Source organism: Ctenocephalides felis, unplaced genomic scaffold (genome assembly GCF_003426905.1).
Source record: "Ctenocephalides felis isolate EL2017-DRISC unplaced genomic scaffold, ASM342690v1 CF-g0.4_SCAFFOLD_00845, whole genome shotgun sequence".
NCBI classification, from domain to species: domain Eukaryota; kingdom Metazoa; phylum Arthropoda; class Insecta; order Siphonaptera; family Pulicidae; genus Ctenocephalides; species Ctenocephalides felis.
The window spans coordinates 56,336,148-56,360,524 of record NW_020536999.1 but is presented as its reverse complement, the minus strand read 5'-3'; the positions used below and the strand labels follow the sequence as shown (position 1 = coordinate 56,360,524).

General features: G+C 28.5%; 1 protein-coding gene across 1 annotated transcript in view; it reads left to right on the top strand.

Annotated features, from left to right (window-relative positions):
* LOC113386282 (autism susceptibility gene 2 protein-like) overlaps positions 1 to 24,377 on the top strand; it is a 97,040-nt gene that overhangs the window by 6,424 nt on the left and 66,239 nt on the right. The window contains exon 2 of the mRNA XM_026624074.1: positions 19,420 to 19,560. Within this exon, the coding sequence (XP_026479859.1) occupies positions 19,420 to 19,560 (141 nt within the window). The remainder of the gene's footprint in view (positions 1 to 19,419; positions 19,561 to 24,377) is intronic.

The window sequence follows — 24,377 nt, the reverse complement described above, 5'->3', positions numbered from 1 at the left end:
TTGACATATGAATAAAACATAAAGATTTTATTACCCATCGTAATTACAGTAATCATTAACACCGGAAATAAAATTTGGTTGAAGTAGAATTTTATCAAATAACATCATATTTTTTCAATCTTGACTTTATATTTTCCATATTTTTTTCTATTATGCTCATAATGCTCATTGCTATCATGCTCTTTTAGTACCACGTACTTTATATTCTGTTTTTAGACTTACATCATTTACTAAAACAAAGTTTTTTTCAATAGCAATTTAACTACGTGTTCTTTAAGCTATATTTGCTAGCTTTTTTTTTATTATTCAACAATATATTTACAACTGTCGTCCTACATAGACATTAAGTAAATCTTTTGGCAATTATATGTAAAAATGACATCGATATATAAATAGTGAAAAATACACAGTTGAATTTTTCCTTTATAAGAAGTAATATAATGTGACACGTATGAGTAATTACAAGCTAATTATATTTGCTAGCTTGGATTCCTTATCTGTGCAACCCAATGGTTAACCACTCTTCTTTGCAACTTGGCTTGTACCATGTATTGGACCAGTTCATCCAATAGTGCTAACTTGTATATGATGCAGCAATACTTGAGAAAGTCTTGCTTTCTTGCGATTTTCACTTGATATTATATTTGAGATCTATAATCTCAAGTGGAAATTTGATATCGAGCTTGGCCCAGGGTGGAATCGAATCCGGGACGAGTTTGTGTTAGCCTTACAGGTTTCTCCACTACTGGTTAACTCAAAAAAAAGTTATATTATAAACTTTTGGATTCACTTTTTTGTTCACTAGTTTTGCTTTAAAGAATTTTTAATAAGAAATTTTCAACTAAAGTAAATGGATTGAAAGAGTAGTCGCCTATCCTTAGCTGCTTGATTTCATCAATAATCATATGATACTATGAGTCAGAATAGGTATAAATACAATATTTTTTTATGTTTTTTTTTTAAATAAAAATGAGACTTTTACATTCCTAAAACATCAATTTTTGGATTGACCATATGAAAACATTTTTTTGATGGCCGTTTTCTCATTGGATCTCCGAAACCGCTAGACCTGCCTTCCCAAAATTTAAATTTAAACATGAATAAACATTTAGTCTAAAAGAGCTTATATTCTGCCTATAAAATACGAACAATGATACTTACAGTATTTATAATAATCTATTGGAAAGCATTTAAAACAATTTTTATTAATCATTGATCAATTTTTGTTGATTATTGCTTATTTTTAATCATCGACTGTTCAATTTCGGTACGAGAAATTCCAGGAATTTGCCTCAAGACACAACTTTAACTAACTAATTTTGTTTAAAAGAGTAATATACTTTGTAAATATACATAGTGTAGTGGTATAAACTACTATATAACGGTCAGAATATGAACAACGCAGTTAGTGTTACCTATAGCTACAATGTAAGCTTGCAGTAACTCGCAGGAACGGACATTCTTAGTTCAATTTTCAGTCAATATAGTTCATTTGTAGTTCAGTCGTCAATAAGTTGTCATAATGTTCAATCAATGGTGTTATATTTGAATTCAGTTGTTCAAGTTATATGAAAAGTGTACAAGAATCAAAAGTCTTCATCTGTTTTACTGATTCGCCTTCACAGTCTGGTACAGCTTGGTTAGCAGCAGGAAGAACCTACACTTTGTTAGCTCCGTCGCTGGATGTGGCACAACAATAGTTACTTGTACAAATGTCATTTTATTAGTAACTTACACACATAATAAAATGATAAGCCGTTCATTATTTTGTCGGATATTGTATTTGGGCACCCTTCATACCGCATCGATCGCGTAATGGGTACCTCTTAATAATCTCATTAAGACACCAGTTGTTAGATCTAATCGATTGTTTTAATCTGTTGCAATACGCTTTTACCTCTCGAACAGTTTATCACCGATAGCTCCCCGGCTATTATTTATGGATCGTGCAGAATAATTCGATGTGTTGCACAAATTGCAATCGAAGCATATTATTACGAGCTTAATACTTACTAACCGAACTGCTGGTCCGATGCCACTTATCGTGTAGTTGTTCTTAGTAGTAAAGTAATATCGCTGCTTGCACACATATTGTTTTGTGTACGTTATCTGTTACGCGTCATTAGCGTTACTGAAATAGCTCTATTGCGAAGCAAATGTTATTCACAATATTGTTTATGAGCAAGCTTTAATATTATTACAGTAATAAAATATTACTACAGTAATAAATTGCAATATTCCACTATGCATTGGGTAAACTAGACAAATGGGAAATAGTGATCCTTTGATCTTTTTGTTTTTTTAAGCAAATCTCGTTACGGGTTTCTAGGCGAATAAAATAAATATACAAAGTTTATAGTACGAAAACGCGGAAAGATGTTAATAACTCTAGTTGTAAAGTTTTTGCCTTCTTGCGCGTATGTGTATTTAGATTTCGCAGTATTCACCGAATGAACAGACTAGTGATGCATGGCATGGCTTAAGGCAAATTGCTGCAACTTTTTGTACTGAAATTAAAATTTTTAGAACTCAGATTTTTTTTGAGAATCTTGAGATTTTTGATCATATTTGAAAATTTTGATACATGTGAAAAATTTGAATATTGAAAAAAGCTATTAGAAAATACTGATATTTTTAAATACTTTTTTTTTTCTTGAAATTTCTTGAAAGTTTTTCATACACATTCATATCGGTTGATTCAAATTATAAAATAAATTGTTTTTGTCGCCTGCCACCAAAAACTAATCAATAGGAGCGTTTTTTTAATAATTATAAATGATTGAGCGGTGCTCCCGAAAACGTCGACACACATTCATTTTTTCTAAGGCATGCTAAAATGTCATTCGTCTTCTACTAACAATCGTCTTCCAAAGTTACAATTATATGATGTGTGTTAAAATAAATTAGTTTTGTTCATTCCTTTCCTATATTTTAATATGTAACCGATTTCCGAATTAAGCTCATGACGAGTATAATCGTCAATCACAGAGTAAGTTGCGATGGTAAGATATCGGATGAAAAAATATGGGTTTACTTTACGAAATTGTAAAATATTACTACGTTTTACTCCTTTGTTAACATAAGCATATACGTATTAAACTAAAAACTAATTAAATTCAATGAAAATATCATACATACAAATGTAGGAAAGTAAATTTAAAATAAATTTTAATTCTTATCGATTAAGTATGTTATTTTTAAATTTTGGGAAGTCGATGCAACTTACCTTAAGGTGAAATGTCACTGTACTCGTCAATATATAGAAATATACGAATTCTTCTGACGAATATATTAATTAATCACAATTAACTAGTTGAAGTTTTCTAGAAACTATCTAAGAACAATTTTGTATCATTAAAATCATATTCAGATGTAGTTTCTGTGCGCACAACAATTAAAATAATAAATATAAAGGTTGCGCAACGGCTCTAAAATTGAGCTAATTCTTCTAAAGTTTTAATATTATTTATTCCTTTCTGGAGTATCACATTATTATCAGCAGCAGGATTTTTAACTCATATGGCGCGTTCGATCTCAATCTCGGCCTAGCTCTATATCAAGCAGTATGATATCAAATTTCCTCTTGATTTTAAATATCTTAAATATAATCTCTAGTAAAAATTGCCTTTTGCTGGCATTGCGGCCCTACATACACGATAACACATATTTAATAAATAGAAAATAAAGAATTGGTTTACCACTTAAGTTAGTAAGTAAGTTAGCAATTATAGCTCAAGAACGCACAGTTCTGATCTCTGTAGAAAAATTGTAATTATAATTAACAATTTTCAGTTAAAGTTTTCTAATAAAAATAACTTTTTCTTGCCATTGCTGCTTTAAATTAAAAATCATTGCAATTAGATATGGCTAATAATAAATATCGTCAAATGAGCCGACCATTGGGTTGCCTTCTGAAAAGCCAAGTAACTAAAATCAATACACCACCTAGAGCTCTTAAGTTCTGATTGTTGAGTAGAATAGATTAATCGAAAATTATTACTTTGCTTCAAAAATCTGTTATTGATTATAAACTTCTTTTTATCTAGATAGATGTGTTAATTCGAAATCATTATGTTAATTATGTTGTTTAGGTTTTTAACTAAAAAACTAGAATTATTACATAAAAATTAATATTAATTTACACTAGAATAAATTTATTGAATCATTAAGTGTCAAAATAGTGACAATAAACTGAATATGTTACCTGTAAAGTATCTTGCCACCGGAACCAGTTTTTTTAAAGATCATTTTTTATGAATTCGAACAAACTTGACACATGCCTCGAGGCATGCTACTCATTTCCATAAATTGTAAATTCAAATCGTGCTTTGCCGTAGAAACCGAACTAATAACAAATTTTATGTAGTCGAATTGAAATGTGATATGATTTTGACAAATTTCCAGATATCAATAATATTATTAGAAAAAAATATTGTTATTGAGTTCTGTACTATATCTGTATATTTATCATATGCATCTCTATGCTAGTAGTGTTTTGATAAAGTATAGAGTCCTATGGAACACAAATCAATTTAAGTGCACTCTAATTTAAATTTTATTCATCTGAATGCATATATTAAAATTCCATTGAGTTGTCAGAACTTACTATTTTATTTTAACTTATACAAATCAGATTAATTAAATTCTCTAACTTATTTAGATAAGAATAATGTAGATTAAATTATCGGTCACATTTAAACTTTCGTAGAAGTATGTATTCACGAAAAAATCGATTTGCTAATTTCATGTTTTCTTGATGTTTCAAGCTATTCTGAATCGAATGAGACTAAATTAGGAAAAAGTTAGTGTGTGTGGGGGGGGGTTTGAGACGATTTTTGACCTTGTGTCAACGATTTCTCAAAAAAACGCCTGGACGATTTTAAAAAAAAATTAAAAGCCATTTGATGTAACTTGATCAAAACTATCGTTGAGTCAGTTTTGGCGACGATTGGCCAAGTCGTTTCTTTGAAATTTGCAGAAAAGTGTAAAATGTTTCGTTCACGTTTCTGGCCACAATCTTGATTCGATTATGAAAATTGACTGTTCGAAAGATATTTAGGCCGAATACCGAATAAACCTATATAATATGGTAGAAAAATAAATCCAAAGGCAATTCTTTACATTACATTCTTTACAAAACCAATCAAAAATATTATTCGTATTTTTGCGATAAAAAGCCTATGATATGTCTTTATTTATAAATGCTTAGATTGAATATAATGAATGGCTTTATTGAATATATTATAAATAATAATTGATTCGTAACATAAACATATAACAATAACGTATCCTTTGATTTCCAAAAATCGATAAAGTTTAAATTATTATACATACAAAATATTATAATATTATGTAAACTATAGACTTTCAAATATACAGATCCATCGCAAACTTTGTCGCATAAAAGATAAAACGCACACTATATTTTTGCTGAGCGGCGGCGGCTCCTTTGGTTTTAACTATTTGGTATTCGACCGAATATTAAAAATGATGACGAATAAGCCGAGTATTCGTTGCAAGCCTACTATATACACTGTATTAAATAAAAACTAATCAAAAATATTGTTCGTATTTTTTGCGACAAAGAGCCTATGACATGTCTTTAATTATAAATGCTTAGATTGAATATAATGAATGACTTTAAATTAAATAACTAAATTAATAGTAATTAATTCCTAACATAAACATATAACAATAACGTGTTCTTTGAATAATGAGAAATCTATAAAGTTTAAATTTTAAAGTTTATATTATACATACAAAATATAATAATATTATTGTAAACTATAGATTATCTTCCTAATATACAGATTCATTGCAAGCTTTATCGCATAAAAGGTAAATCACACACTATATTTTTGCTGAGCGGCGGCGACTCCTTTGGTTTTAACTACATTGTTGTGCTTCGTATATTTCATTGCCTTAACAATGATTTATTTCAGCCTGTAGTTGCCTTCAGCGGAGATTATATCGAGGATATATAATACTAAATTGAAACTCAAGAAAGTCCTTTTGACTTATAAAATAATTTATTAATACTAACTGAACAACTTTGAGTGAATATTTGATGTAGTTTGTAGTTAATTGAATTTAGTAGTTAGGTATCGCTGCTAGTTCCAAGAGAGAGTGAATCCTAGATGTGCCTCTGAGGTCCCCCTCCTTCGGGTTTCTTCGGGTATCTCCGATATTCTTCGCCATTACTAGCTAGTGGTGTTTATACTGATAGAGTATTCGATATAGAAATATAGTGTTGTGCAGCGGGCACAACAACATATTTGGTATTCGGCCGAATATTAAAAATGATGCCGAATAAGCTGAATATTCGGTGCAAGCCTACTATATACACTGTATTAGATAAAAATTGATAGATCAGAGCAATAATGGGGAAACTTGTTCGAACATTCATACTTAATCTACCCTATCTCAAAATCAATATAATTTAGCTGTTATGACGACTGTCACTAACGTACTCTGGCATATATGTATTATATGCATATTAAACTTTGCTCTTATGTTTGAATTCATTTATTTCTTTACCTTTTGTGATGCTATTATTGTTTTTATCACCGTCGCCAAAGTGAAAGGAAGAGGCAAACTTTCTTTGTTGTACGATAACTCCATTCATATTTCTAATTGTGTAATATAAAATTGTCTTTTTACAAAACCTGACTATCGAGAAATTTAATTATAACCTTGATTCTAAATCTCTGCTATTAATAACACTTAAGTAATTAAATAAAGCCTGAACTTCTTGAATCCGTTATAATTAATATATCTCGCAGAAATGCTTAAGCGAATTATTTACGATTTTGAATGAATCATTTTGTGAACATCGTTTGATTAATGATATATGCTCGTGTGTTGAGTGAAATAATTCTATAAAGAAAAACGGTTTCTATTCTTCTAAAGATTTATAAACATCTAAATACATCTTGGCAAGCACGTAAAAGTTTTGCTCGGGTGTTTAGTTTGGAATCGAGTGGGTGTTAATTATCTTGTCATTCACATATATTACTCAAAGCTTCAACGCGTTTGTCGCAGGTCAGTGCCTGATAAATAATAGAGATATTTCAAATATATCCATGTACATATGTACATTTGATATGTGTATATATATACATATGAATTAATAAATCAATTCTATTGATAGCATATTGTGATTAGAGGTATAGTTGAATGCGCTTATTATATATTTAATATTCTTGCTCAACGAGATAACGTATCTATTAAAATATTATGTAGGTAATTAAGATAACAAAATCACTTCAAATGGAGTTTGAACTTTACGATCCAAATGCAATTAGGAAGATAATCAGTTCAGTGTTTTCGCTGCGTATCGAGCATTAAATATTCCATATTTTATAGAAAATCTAAATATAATCTTCAGATATTGTGAAATTAATACTTTAGAAACTTGTTTGTTTAATATTTTTGTAATTTATCATTTGAAATATTATAAAGTTAAATTAATTAAAAACTAGTGGGGTGCATGGCATTGTGCCTCAAGGCAAATTCATGGAACTTCCCGTACCGTAATTAAAAATCTTGGTACGGAACCCAAAAAAAATTACACAAAATGTGTACACATTATTAAAATCTCTATATCTGATAATTTGATGTACTTATGTCCAATAAACAATTTTGACCGCTAAATGACATTTTTTTTAACTTACTTTTATTGAGAGTCTATAACCGCTGGACCTGCCTTCCCAAATCAGTTTTAATCTTGTCAGTCAGTCAGTGAATTATTAAAATCGGACGCTTCGTTCTCTAGAAAACTGACCGTTTTTGGTACTTTTTGCACCGTATCTTCGGCATGACTAGACCTGCCTTCGCCAAAAACTTATCAGCACGTCTCTTTATCAATACATATCGAATGTTCTTTGAATTATTAAAATCGGTTGATCGGTGTTCCCGAAATCGTCGACGAAAATTTGTATCCGCACACACATACACATACATCAATTTTTTCTGAGGTATCCCAAAATATTCAGAAACCTTTGAAACGTAAAGATACATACAAATTTTCATTTTCATTTTCATTTGTGATTACTATAATATATTATATATTTTCGCCAAAAAATTTGATTAGCTAATTCTATGTTTTCTCGACTTTTAAAGTAATTCTGAATTGAATGAGACACAATTTAGAAAAGGTGTGTGTGCATGTATATGTGCTAAAAAAAAACTTTTGCACCGATTTTAATAAGTCTTTGTTTGGCGATAAAGTACCTAGTCTTAATGAAAATACTAAAATATTATAGTCCTACGAAAAGTGGTTCTATGGAAGGTGGATTATCTAACGCAATTAAAAAATAGTACTCCGTATATGTATTAGGCACGTGTTTATTTTTTAATGAAGTTTAATAAAAAAAAATGCACAAAATTGAATAATCTGTAATGGTTTCTCACATTATGTTGCTCTGCAGCCACTCGGTATATTCACACAGGTATGAACACAGGGTATTCTAATATTGTCTAGGGCTATATTTATAAATTACTCATAAATTTATATATTGAATTCTTATTGATTAATACTAGTAAATTGCCTTAAGGTAAAATGCGACCTACAACTACTTTTATTATTGAATTGCATATATTTTATGTTTGCGAAGTTACTAATTTTTATTACTTCATGGTACATATTTAAATTAGTAAAATTATCACATGTTGAAAATGTATTCGCAATGCCACTACGAGTCTAATGTGCCTTTATGCTTATTAACAAATTTTAATAATGTAAAATTTTTCTCACGAAATTAGTGTTTCAGCAATTTTTTGCGCTCAGAATTCTTCCTAAAATGTGCAAAAAGTAAAATTGTAGTAATTAAAAAAAACTGACTTTAAAAATACTAAATTTTCTATCCATTGTCAGAAATTTGAAAATTGATTGATATTAATGCAATATCAGTTTCCTTTCCAATCTTGCCCTTATAGTGTTGTTGTGAGGTTTTCTGGCAAGTGAGTTTGGGTGATCCTCGAGGCAGCTTTTGTAATTTTCTAAATGTGTTCGTTTTTTATAGCTGACTGTGTTCGTATAGGACTCTTTACGTTTTTAACCAATTTGGTACATACATTGGATCATTCCTCTAATAAATTATTTTGCCATTTTTGGATTTTGAATACGTTTGATTTGAAAGCTGATTCCCAAGGTTTTATGTCGTATGCTTAAATTTGGTTATTAATAGCTTTGAACATGTAAGTTTTTTTGTAAGTCAAGTTTTGATTTCCAGTACTTAATCATTATTTAACATTTCATTTCTTATATAATTAATATTGTTAAAATTTTAGTCTTTTGGTTACAATATATAAATTGAAGCGTATCGCAATATTGTTGCAGTATTATAGTGCAATTATATACTTTGAAATACTTATAATATTCTAAAAGCTTGTTAAACAGAACAGAGCTTTCTCCTTCCGCAAAATTAATGAAATTTTGTTTAAAATGCATTACAATTTTGTTTGCTCGATAAGTTTGCGTATCTGGTGAACAGAGAATTTTCATTATATTCTTTTTTGTAAACAGCATATATTCAACCACAATTTTTAGTTCCAAGATTATGATTTTTCAAGGGTTTACCATATCTAAAAATAGAATTTAGATTTGACGTCTTATACGAGAAAACTGATATCGACAAATTCATAACTCTGGAATTACATTCTAGATATAATTTTCTGAAAAATTATGGTATTACTTTTTTAAATGAATGGTTATTTATTTTCCTCTGAATGCATTTCACTGCACCTTTTATTGAATAAAAAGCTTTGAAGCCAATGCGGATAAAATTGTCGACTTTATCGACAACTAATTACAGCCATGTTGCGTATGTAATTTAAATTAATGAACATGCAGGATTCAATTACATTTTAATAGCAAATATAAAATTAGAGAACAAAATCAGCTGGTTGATTTCTTTCACTTTCTGTAATCCAATCATAAATCTAATAAATTATTTACAAACATTCAAAGGGTTTATGAGGAATGTAGAAGTAGTCTCATTTATTGACTGCTTATTTATTCATTATTGTGTTCAATTATCATTCATTATATACGATGTATATAATTGTATGAAAATCAATGAAATAGAGATAGCACATTGAATACAACATTTTTATGTTATTCTTAAACCTCATAAATTTTTAATTTTTTTATTAATTTTAATTTATTAATATTTAAAATAATGATACATTTGCCCCCAGTTTACAAGAATTGAGACTTTGTTAAGTAATTTCCATAAAAAATTGCGCATTTAATGGGAATTATATAATGGTAAAATACTTGATAGTTTCATAATAAACAAGTGGTTTAGAACTTCCCGTACCTTAATGAATTATTCGAGGAACATTAAAAGTTTTCAAACAGATTATTATAAATAAAGTAAATTTTATTATTCTTATTTTATAAAAATTAAATAAACAAAGCTTAATCAATCGAATTTAAAATGAAGAACATTGTCTAATATTTCTAAGTATTGCAAGTTAAAATTATTTATTTGAAGTGATGTTTAAAACTTTAGCTAGAATTAGAATTAATATATCGATATTTTAAAAAAATGTTTTTGAAAATTAAAAAAAAATCTTTCCCCAAAAGCAACCATTTCGTTAAGAAAAGCAGAAAGTTTTTTAAATCATTCAAATCGGATGCTTAGTTCTCTCAAAAACTGCAATTTTTTGCACCTTTATCTATATATCTCCGAAACGAATGGACCTGCCTTTGAAAAAATCTAATCACCACTTCTCCCCATAATTACGAATTGAATGTTTATTGGATTATTCAAATCGGTTGATCCGTCCTGTTAAAAACCGACATTTTTAAGACTTTTTGCTCCATATCTCCGAAGTCGCTGAACCTGTCTTCGTCAAAAACTAATCGGCACGTCTCCTCATCAATAGAAATCGAATGTTTTTTGAACCATTCAAATCGGTTCATCTGTACGCCCAAAATCGTAGATGAAAAATTGTCTCTACACATACACACACATATACACACATCCATTTTTTTTATTAGTTATGCCAAAATGTTCAGAAACCCTTGAAACGTAAAGATATATAAAAATTTTCATTTTCGATTTTTTTGCGATTACTATAACTTACCCTAAGGATATTTAAAAAGTTCTAGTAAAAAATAAAAAAATAAAAATAACATAATATTTGCTATATAATATTATAATTTACATATCTTTCTCAGCCGTGCCTTATTAACCCTTTTGCTGCGAGTGTCATTCATGGACGACATCAGCATAACTGACGTGCTGCGAGTACGGATGTCTTCCATGGGCAACAAGTTATGCGTCGGTTTTTGCTGCAAGATTTATCGCTACTAATAATTCTAATTTTTACTGTAATTTTTAGTTTATTAGAAGCGTAATTTTTTAGTTCTTCAACACAATCTTATTTATAATGATAGATACCGCTGGGCCTGGTTCGTTTAGCAGGTCTGTATTTTTATTACGTAGTTACAGAATTTCTTAACTCTCCTTCGATAATTCAGGTTGTTGGTTTATAATTTAACCCTTGTAGCTGTGGACTGTATTAAACACTGATTTGTTTGTATATTATGTATTTGTTGCAGTTCTAATTACAATCACTGATTTGTTACTATAAGTTATAATGAAAGAAGATATATTTATTTTTATTGGTAATTTACATGTTGTTAAGCGGACTTTACTTTTAGAAGTGAACCGCTAGTTCCATTAAAACACTCCGCTGGGGTACCAGGGGTAGCAACCATTCCGTGTAAAGCTTAATGCCTTGAAGTTTCTCACCTTCATGGCCAATATAATAAAACGAAAAGACGTCCGAACAAGGTCCCTAAGGACATGCAGAAAATACTCTCTTAGCATTATAAAAAGCTTCGAGTGGTATTGAATGAAACATCTGAATTTCTGGTTTAATATAGTCATTAGCGTGTTCAGAATTTTTTCCATTAACTAGAACAACATCAATACACTGGTTCTGGTTGTATTTCGCGGTGTAATGTTTGTTGCAATATTATATTGAACATGAGCTATGCTTATTAGCCAAGCCAACAAACTACCATGCTTTCGCATGCAGTCAGCTTTTACTTTCACCAAGTAAAATATTTTATCTTTCGTTGAGGCTATTAATGGCAGCACTAAACGCGATGTTTCACAAATTGCAATGTACGTTTTATACATTCTGCTCACTATTTGTTACGTAACGGATAATATATAACTCAGGAATAAATTGATAAATTGATTTCGTTGATAGATATATTGCTTTATAATTATGTTGTTGAATATGAACACAAAATGTAATCAATTACGTATTGTATAATGCACATGTAGAGACGTAAAAAACATACAAATCGGTTTAATAGGATTAAAGGTTTCTTAATTACAATATCAAATTTCAATATTAATTTCCGTGCAGCCTTCAGTATAAATTACTACCATAATTTAAATCATTGTGGTATTGATAAAGAATAATTAGCATTTGTATATATTTCACATATTCATTGCTCTACATTACGAATATAAATAGATTTCTTCGAACAGTTTCATTGAGTCGCTAAATGATGATAATTATGATAGCATATTTATACGGCATGGCGTTTATATAATTCAAACAAGATAATCATTTCAGTTGTATTTTCGTCACGAACTAGAATATTTTTCAGTATTAATTATACAATTCACTACTCTATTAATCTTTTATTGAACTTTAAAATTCAGTTGTAATAATATGAGCTAAACAATCGAATATTTATTAATATGTTCATTTTTGCTCATGGAAGAAAAAAGCTTTAAAGCATGTGAATTTAAGTGCGTCATAAGTAAAAAAATAAAACTTTGTTACAAAAAATTCATATACTTGATTTCTTATACTTGAGTTGTGGAAAACTAACTTGCATTTATTAGAAATATTAAACAATAATTTATTAAAAATTAGCAACTCTAACACATGAATAGAATCCCTTAATCATGGTGAAACTAGAATTTATTGAATTAATAGGCCAATTTTCATATAATTACGGAGTTTTAATAATTGCAATTGTAAAATGCAATTACTGTAATATAAATTAACTATATTTATCATGAAACATGTCGTTATTTATATTTTTTTATTATTCCATCATTATTGCTTTCATTATACTTGTTATTAATTAAACCTTGCAGCCATATTTTTTTTAAATATTTAACAACAATCAACTATAATACATAGAATAGAAAAAAGAACACTTACACATATATATTATAACTTTCAAATGAACCCCGTGGTTTCCAATCTTGGGGCAAAGGGGGGGGGGCACAGCTGTTTGCAAAATACTATTTTTGAAAATAAACTAAAAATAAAATAAAAAATAATGAATAAATTTTTACATAATATATGAATATTATCATATCAATTCGAATTTTGGAAATTAAATTGTTAAAAAAAATTAAGGGCTGCGCAACTATTTTATTTTTATTCGATTGGGGGGGGCTTATATTACATTGCTTAAAATTGTAATGACAAAATCTCACCAATGAGATTTTACAAATATAGAGACCTAATTAAAAATGAAACTGATGCAAATTAAATTAAATCTGTTTGCAAATTTCAAAAAACGTCCTAAATAAGATTAAAAGTATATATATCATCACTATTAAAGAAAACCTAATGATAAAAATATATCAAATATAGTTATATCTCTTAAATCCATGTAAAAGACATATAACAGCTTATAGAGCTTTCTTTTTTTATTGTTTATTTGTTGACTTTGTATACACGTACATTAGTCATCATACATTTTATAATTAATCTTTGCACTTTTATTTTATTGCTTTTATTAACACGTTATTTTTTTTTTTTTTGTTACAATTTATTTTTGTTAATCAAGACTTTAATGTCACGTTATTAGTCACGATAATACCAGAAAAAAATCACATCGACTATATGGTAACTTTATTGACTATGGATAATTTAGTCTGAAATATATCACCGTAACGTAAAATATTTAAAAAATTGTCAAAATTTCTGGAACAACACTATTTGTTACGTCATACATATATGACTGCTATGGCTATTTTAATTATTATTGCTATTTAATTTTTTTCCCTTCTACCAAATCGTGTGTCACGCATGGTTTTGTGTAGAACTTCATACACAACCGAAGGAGATTACAGACAGCACAAAACAAAGCTTTACGTCTAGCACTCAACGAATCAAGGGACCCACTGACGAGATACTATTACTCTACAAAATATATACTTGAACAAACTGATGTGCCGACGATACTTGAACAAATTAAAAATCTCACTTAAAACTTTTACCAAAAATGTAAGGATCATACAAATAACAACATTTAGGCCCTTGACCAATATACTCGCGAAATAGTTTGGTATGGCAAGCACGCCTGATAAATAAAAAGAAAATGATATCAGAAACACATATTACATCAATTAAACTTTTAAAATCCGCAATAAAAAAAACCTGCTCTTTCAGATCACTTTTCACGAAAAAAAACCCGACCGTTAAGTGGTTAAAAACAAAAGTTATTGTATAACATTACAGATTGAGAATTCTTGCTGTAGTTGTTAGGTTTGCATTAGATAATAGCTACTGATAGAAGTTTAATTGCCCAATACATAGCTCGTAAATTCATTCTTTGTTATAATGAAGCTAGTTTGATAGCGTGTTCCTTATACAGCAAAATAGTATTATTGTTTGCATCATAAATTTTCATTTAAACCCTTTCTGTCGCGGACTGCTTTACAATTTACTGTGTGTTTAGCGATTGTGCGCCACGGATCGCGTTTCTCGTTTATACAAACAATTATGTATATAATACACCGTGCCGATATTGTTAGTAAATGTGCGAGATTTTATTCCCGGTCATAAATTTGCGAAAACCACTACACATCGTCAAAAATCAATCGTACTATTTCAATGTATTTACGACTCTTGATTTATTACGTTACTGTATAATAAATATTTATACGCGGCTCTATTATGTTTTCATAACATATGGCTATTATTATTATACTAAGCATATCGAATACATAACGGCAATTGATTATCGATGAATAAAATTTCTAAAGCTGTCATTTTATAGTGCTGGTTAATCATTACTTAGGGGAGACTGGGTACGGTTGTGCCACTTTTTTGACAGCAATGATTTTTTTAATTTACCACTTAGCTTAGAAAAGTAAATTTAATAGTAATTTGAACATTTGCCTACGTGGAAATAGTGATTTATTTTATCCTTAAATACGATAGATCAGTCATAAAATCAAATCATACAAGAAAAGGGCGAGTGTTTCAACCGTCCACATTCGAGACACGGTTGTGAGGGAAGGCAAATTGCTGGAACTTCCCTGGAATATTCAAGGAATATTAAATGTTTTCAAATAGATTATTATGAATACGGTAGTTTTCATTATTCTTATTTTATAGAAAATATATGAGAGATTATGAATTGGATGAGAACGTTTATATATGTTTACAAAAACGTAAATAAAGAAAACTTAATCAATCGGATTTAAAATGAAGGACATTGTCTAATACCTTGAAGAAATATATAAATAAAATAGCAAAATTAAAATTATTTGAAGTATATAGGTGAGCTTTAGAACTTTAGCTAGAATTAGAATTTACTTCCGAATAATTTTCGATATACAAAAAATAAAAAAAATGGATTAAAAAATTTAAATTTAGAAAAAAAAAACCAAAAGAAATTATTTCGTCAACACAAACAGAATTTTTTTTGTCATTCAAATCGCATGCTTATTTCTTTCAAAAACTGCCAATTTTGCACATTTAGCTCCGTATCTCCGAAATGGCTGGACGTGCCTTTGCCTAAAACTAATTAGCACATCTCCCTATCATTAGGAATCGAATGTTTTTTGAACAATTCAAATCGGTTCGAAAACGTGGACAAAAATTGCGGACACACAAAACATACACACACATACACACATAAATTTTTTTCTCTAAGGTATACTAAAATGTTCAAAAACCTTCAAAACGTGAAGATATTCAAAAATATCCAATTTTGATTTTTAGGTGATTACAATAGTTTAAGGGGAAGTTAAAAAACAATAGCTTTAAAAACCAAAATTTTGTAAACGAATAGTGCATTCTTTTGTTTTCTTGTATTGAAGTTTTATTTCGTATTTTGACTTACAATTAAGTTATATTTTTATTTATCTGTTTAAATTTCTCCCAAAAAGGACAAGAAATACATGTCCCATTATATAATGTAATATAAAATAAAACTAATTGCTTATAATTAACTACAAATGTTTAACTTACAGCAAAATGACAAACAAGAAATAGTTATTATTAAAAGAAATCGAACAAGAGAACTTACTTTTGGCTCTTTAAAATCAGTTGGGTCTGCAGATCATGTTAATGTAGGCTATTGATTCATTTCAATAATGGAAACTTGTTCGAACAAACATACGTATTCCATCTTTCTCCTTTGGACCCTATATTATAATAAGTGTAGTTTAGCTATCACTACCATAACCTAGCACCACCGTACCCAGTCTCCCCTACTGGTAATTAAATCAATTATTACATTCCTTGTTTTAATTGTATTAGGCATTCAATTACTATTATAAATTACGTAAAACGAATGATTCTGTCGGTATTTGTGCTTTTTTGATGTTTGGCTCATGAAGCTTTGTGTTTTCATAAAATAGATTCAATGACAACTGTGGGTTATATTATTGAACATGACATGCGTTATTCACGTATAATGAATTTTAATCTTTTAATCTTTTGAATCGTGATTTCATCTATTGACAAATAATTATACGGGATTTATTGGTTCGAAAATGCTGATAGTAGGTATATACGCTTTGTTTAACGAGGCACATTAATTAATTTAATACTAATTAAAGTTAATGGTAAATTATTTAGTAGTTAGTTGTTGTTTGATGTACGTAATAGTCTAATAGTAATTCTGTTATATTTTGTCATAATAATCATTTAATTAATTTTCTACAATATAGATTGTTTGTTAAAATAGATAGAGCTGTACCTCGTTCAAATGATTTTAAAGTTTCTTGAATGTAGCACATAATTTTTATTGATAATCAAAATTACAGTAAGTATTGTCTTGTATTAATGTAATTTGATTGAACTAATAATTTTATATTCCATAATATTTGCTACAATTTTTTTGATATAAATATTTTTTTTAATTTTAACTCTATTTATTAAAACTTGCGGTGGCTGCAGTAGCATGCCAAAGATACTTATGGTTTTTTCGAGCACTGTACAAAAAAAATATTATAACTGAATTGTAATAATGAAAATTGAATGATTATATTGAATAGAAGTGAATTCGTAATATGGAGTAAAAATTTAAATAATAAAAATATGTAAAATTGATAGAATGTACAGCCAAAAAGATCGAAACAATATCTCGTATTTGAATTCTTCCTCTCTATAATATCTGAACCCCAATCTGAATAAAAATAAATTCATAAAAAATATTAAAAAAAATGAAATATTATAATAGTAATGTACTAACTTATCTCACGTATTCCTATTAACTTAATTAATAATAGGATGCAGACTAAAAAAAGTGAAAAAAGCTCTTGTTAAAAGCTCTAAGTAAGCGATGTCAATATAACAGTAAAAATTTGGTTGAATAGTATACCATAAGTTCCGATTTTGGACTCATTGAGTGATTTTTTTTATGAATTTTTGGCTCAATTATTTGTATAAAATGTGTATGAACATTTTCCACCTAACTTTTACATCCTCTTAGACGATGAACTTCTCTGTTCTAAAACTGTTTCAATTTATACTCTCTTTATATCAAATATTAAACATTTACTTATAATAATATTTCACAAAACTTAAATATAATTACACAAAATTAAAAATAATAATTCGAATCTAATCTATCTAAGATTAGATTATTTATATCAATAAAAACTCTATTTCTAGTGCATAGCACAAGAACAAAATTTCTTTAAAAAAATCTAGTGAAGATCACTTTGTTATTTAGATTATTTATGGACTGTGTATTATTTATAGATTATCTATGGACTGTAAGTAAGAATTATCCCATCATCATTAAGAAATGAATAAAAACAATTTAGAATATTTTCTTGCGATTTTGGAACTTTTGGATCTTGGAACCACAAGCTCTTTCTTCCATTCATATTGCTAGACTCTCAAAACTTATATATATATAATATCATATCATATATATATATAAACTATTACACTATTACACAGGTATTTATATGGACAAACATTATTAACCCCTAACCCAACAGAACTAGGGTTGATCTTAAAGGTGTGTTCAAATCTTGACCACAATCAATAAATTAATATATTATTTCTACAAAATAACTCGTATTTGGCTTCTTAGAAAATATCGCAATGTACGTAGTTATATCGTTACTGGCAGTCAACATGTTAAACTTAATCTAACAATTGAATGTAATATAATTTTATTTGACTCTAGAACCTGGAAATACACTATGGTGTTATTAACGAGCTTTAAGAAACAGTTGATAATATTTGCTAGTTGGATATTAATGACCATTTTTGTTCCTTAATAAGGAAAGGAAAGCTTGCTGAGAGTTTCTGTATAATTATTTCGATATAAAGAGCATGATTTATGACTCCAATTTTTCTTTCTTTATGCAAGTAATCGACTATCAAGAAAGATAATTTAATAACTATTATTTAATATGCAAACGCAATAGAATTGAGCATGAACTCATTTAAAGCGAGTAAATAATTCAATTAAATACCTATTACACAGGTATTTATATACATAAACATTATTAACCCCTATCTCAAAGAAACTAGGGTTGATAATAAAAGTACCTCTTCAAATCTTGACCACAATCAATAAATTAATACACTATTTCTACAAAATAACACGTATTTGGTTTCCTAGAAAATATCGCAATCTACGTAGTTATATCGTTATTGGCAGTCAACGTGTTAAACTTAATCTAACAATTGAATGTAATATAATTTTATTTGACTCGCTATCTATAATTCTATATCAATGATTAAACATTTACCAATAACACTGTATAAATAATTTTCTTTAGATAATAATATTTCACATCACTTTATACTTAATCACACAACTAAATATAACAATTTATTTATTTATATACAACTATATTTATTTATATATATCACTTTATATTTAATCACAGAACTGAATATAACAATTTATTTATTTATATACAACTATTTATGTCAATGATTAATTTAACATTAACACAGTATAATTTCATTCGAATAAAAATACTTTACATCACTTTCAACTTATTCTAACAATTTTTTGGAACATAATTTTATTTGACACCATCTCTATCAATGATTATACATTATTATCGCTGTATAATTTTATCTCTGCAAAAATGTTTTACATCACTTCGAACTCAATCTAACAATATAATCTTATATCTATTGAATGCATTTTTCCAGAACGCCGTAAAATTGGCGACGCAGCATGGTACAGATCGACTGAATTCTGTGTCGACGCTACATTCTGCACAAAACGATAATCATATCAGCACCGAACAAAGGACTCCGCTGGACACGGGGCAAGGCCGGAACTGCTCACACGTAAGTCTTCAATTATTTACATCGGTTTCGGTCGTTCCATGATATGGACCAGAGTTTAGCAACTCGACAATTTTTTCGATTTTAGTTTTATGATCTATAAAATCATAGCTGTTTGCAGAATTGCCTGTCCACGCATTCTAATGAAATTTGATCATAGATACAGCTCTTGTGGCTTCTATGTTTGCCCTTAGACGTTCAAATTAATACTTAGCTGCTTGGACAGATTTTTATGAACCGAATAGTTTATAACGTGAATTATATAATAGTAAGTCTTCAATTATTTACATCGGTTTCGGTCGTTCCATGATATGGACCAGAGTTTAGCAACTCGACAAAATTTAGACGATTTTAGTTTTATGATCTATAAAATCGGCTGGTTTCTAGTCCACGCATATTAATGAAATTTGATCATAGATACAGCTCTTGTGGCACCTATGTTTGCCCTTAGACGTTTGACGTTCCAATTAATACTTCGCTGCTTGGACAGATTTTTTTGACCCGAATAGTTTATAACGTGAATTATATAATAGTCCAGTCATTATAGTAAATTCACCTCTTCGTCTCAAAACTTACATATGTTGCGTACAACCTACCATATGTAGGTTTTGAGACAACTTTTAGGTGTCAATATGCAAGTATTTACAGACAAAAAAATAATGTTGAATAAATAAATGTTGTAGGTGGCTAAATGCTCCATGTAAGCGAGGCCAATAAAAAAAAATAAAAAAAAAAACTTTCCTTAGGAAGTTAACAGACAAAATAATTTTGTAAACCAGAAATACTTGTGAAATTGTTTGTTTTCTTGTATTGAATTTTCTTTTCTTTTTCTCTTTCGCATTTTGTTTTAGTTATTTCTATATGTATACAAGTAATTGTTATTATTAAAAGAAATCGAACAAGAAACCTTACTTTTGGCTCTTTAAAAGCAATTCGGTTTACAGTTATATAGTGCGCTGACTTAATTAAATATGGAAACTTGTTCCAATAAACATACTTCATATAATAGTCCAGTCATTATAGTAAATTCACCTCATCAATACTTGTATATTGACACCTAAAAGTTGTCTCAAAACCTACATATGTTGCGTACACCCTACCATATGTAGGTTTTGAGACAACGTTTAGGTGTCAATATGCAAGTATTTACAGACTTACAGCTGGGTATCTCAAATTCCGAGATTCTTACCTAATTTAAGCTTAAATGACTGGACTATAAAGAATTCGTGATCCACCTAATGATGCCGAACTATGTTAAAATAGTACACTTTTTGCAGATAATGCCGAAGGACCAGATATAATTAGTTAGTGGCTACATCAGATCATTAAAAGATGATGTTTAGTTGAAAATGGTGTATATTTAGATAAAATGATACAATGTTAGAGATAGATAAATTTATTTGTTACTTATTTAATTGTTGAGTTGTTACTTCTTTTTTTTTTTTTTTTTTTTTTTTTTTTTTTTTTTTTTTTTATTCATTTATTATTTTACAGCAATCAGAACAGTACTTATATTCTATGAGCTGCATTGCTTATATATATATGAACTAAAAAGAATAAACTAAATAAGAATAAATAAAAATAATAACATAAGAATAGTAACTAATAATAATAGTAATATGTAATAATAGTAAATAATAAAATAATATAATAATACTACAAAAAAAAAATTTAAATTAACTTAACTAACATATTTTGATGATTACTCTAAAAAATATAGAAATTGTTCCATTAAACAATTTGCTAGATCAGGATATTATCCATTGGTGATTTACGCTTGAGCCTCCTGGAATGTGGCATCTCAAGCAGTTGTGCATGAGTTGTTACTTAGACGAAGTTTGAGATATTATTTCTTAACTACACGAAGTTTGAGATATTATTTCTTAACTAGATGAGGTTTGAGATATCACCGATCTTATTTAATTGAAGTTTCGTTTGATACTAATGTACAAAGTTTTGATAATTTTATATTATTTTTTATTGGTTCATTTTTGGCTGCAAGCGACTTCCCATTACATTCTTGTCGAATCAGATTTTATGTACAGGATGCATTATAATATTAGGGATTATTTTCTAGTACGAAATAGTGCAATAAAGGGATTAGGTTTTATTATATTTTATTATATTAAATTTATATAATTTTATTATACCAGGGTTGGGCCTTATGCCTTATCACAGATAATAATTTGACTTCTATTCAAAATCAATGCCACATTGTTTATATAAGTCTTAATGAAATTATTCGACAAATGTTATTAATTCTATAACCAGTTAACTGTGTCGCTCACATCGTATAATGCGCACAATTTTGTTTCCTCCGAATCGAGCTCATGACGAATATATTCGTCTCAATCATAAAGTAAGTTTTTCTGGAAAGATATCGGGCGAAAAACATGGATTTATTTTACAAAATTGAAAAATGTTATTTCTGCATTTTACTTTTTTGTTAGCATAGCACATATTTCACATGTTATAAACTAAAATTGGATTAAATTCATTGAAATATTGTGCATGAAAGAGTAAGGAAGTAAAAGTAGTTCTTGATGAGAAGCAGTTCAAAATAAGCAGTAGAAAATGATATTTCAATACAAAATCTCACTTCTTATTGATGATATATATTATTTCCACATTTCTGGTAGTTCATGCTACTTGCTTTAAGGTGATATGCCACTTGCAACCACTTTTTTGTACAGTCATAACCTCAAAATATTTTCAAAAACTTGACGTTTCAGAATATATTTGGTTTTTTTTTAACTTCCCGTAGGGTTTGTCAATCACACTTAACTGGTCAAATATTGTAGTTTTACTACCCTGATGCGAATATATGAAGAAGGGTTTGATGCTCTGCCATCCCAAACGGAAATAATCCGAATGCCTCTGAATATTTTGCGGTCTACAAAAGCGTATACCAACACTTAATCATGGATATTTTTCGATTTATTATTGTTTTAGTGTCATATATTAATATTTATTATGAGGAATGATATAAACATTAATTAATAAATTTTAATATAAATGAAACTACATTTTTCCGTCGTCATTTTTGCATTTTTTTGCCTACATAACTGCTGATAATTATAATGATTATTTTCATACTATGCATTTTGCTTAATAAATACATCGTTTAAACTAGAATTCGATTCTTATAATATACCTCAATCAATTTTCAATATACGAAAAGTACAACCCGTAACATCTGCAACCCCCAATACTGATTTTCTACGTAAACAGAATATTGAGGCATTAACTAAATCGGAAATATAACTTTTCAAACATCGATAAAAAGTTTTGTGAATCGTTACTAAAAGTTAAGTTGGAAAGTGCCGTTTTATGAATATCTCGATAGCGATCATATTTACAGAAGTTTTTGATCGTTAACACTAGAACCTAGAAATTCACTATGGAGTTATTAACGAGCTTTAAGAAAAAAGTTGATAATATTTGCTAGTTGGATATTAATGACCATTTTTTGCTTCTTAATAAGGAAAGGAAAAGCTTGCTGAGAGTTTCAGTATAATTATTTCGATATAAAGAGCATGATTTATGACCCCAATTTTTCTTTCTTTATGCAAGTAATTGACTATTAAGAAAGATAATTTAATAATAATTATTTAATATGCAAACGTAATAGAATTGAGCATGAACTTATTTAAATCGAGTAAATAATTCATTATATATTTCTATTTATTGCGCGGGACTGTTTTTTATTTACACTTACATACACCAGTATATATAAATAGAAAATTTACTTCTTAACAGCTACAATGTTTCGTAATAACTTTGCTTATTATGGGAGGATAATTAAACTGCTATGAAACAAGTGTTTAATTATAATATATAGATAAATACATTTGTGTTTCAAATTATATTCTATTTACTCTAACTTGTACAATATTTTGTTAACTATATTTTATGATTCGTCGCTTATTAAATATATATAGTTTTGAGGAGACGTAAAACAAATTTTTATTTTTTTATTTATTTATACAATTTATGGTATTAGTGTTATAGGATAAGCACACGCATGGTATTTAATATTGCTTTACAATATTAACAGTGCTTTTTTCTATAAAATAATAAATTGAATGTTTAAGGGCATCATTAATGTTCTCTCAAAAATGGCTGAATCGATATCAACAATTTAAAAGCTATTTATGCCAGGTATGCGGGACAATCGTTCAAGCTCTTTTTCTGGAATTAACAAAAAAGTGCAAAAAACATTGTAAAAAGTTGAAAACTTTGTCTGAATTGCTAAATCTCAATTTCTATCGACTAAGTCTATTAATCCTTAATTCAAATTCCCATTTACACCCTGGTTTAACTTATTTTTCAAGAAATTAATTCTTTTATAATGATGAGTTAAATACCTAAATCCGTCACTCACATTGCAACGCATTAATATTTCATGTCTCAATTTTATGTACAATGTAATAACAATTAATTTCAATCTAAATATTTGGAGTATCTGCTGCCAGATGATTATTAATTAACAATGTTGAATATTAATTGTATGCAAGAGCAGTAATATGAAATTTTATCACATTAGCGAGTTAATATGAAATTGTGTCACGCCGCATCACGAATATTGATATTGATTTTTAGCTTCCAGCAGAATAAGTTATAGTAATCGCAAAAAATCGAAAATGAAAATTTATCATTCGAGCAATATTTGTATATTTATTTTTTTGTATATTTTAACGTTTCAGGAGTTTCTGAGCATTTTGGCAAACCTGAGAAAACAAGGATGTATGTTTTTTTGTATAGCGAAGAAAATTCCTTTATGCATTACATACTGGGTCTTTTGTCTGGGTATGTCGGAC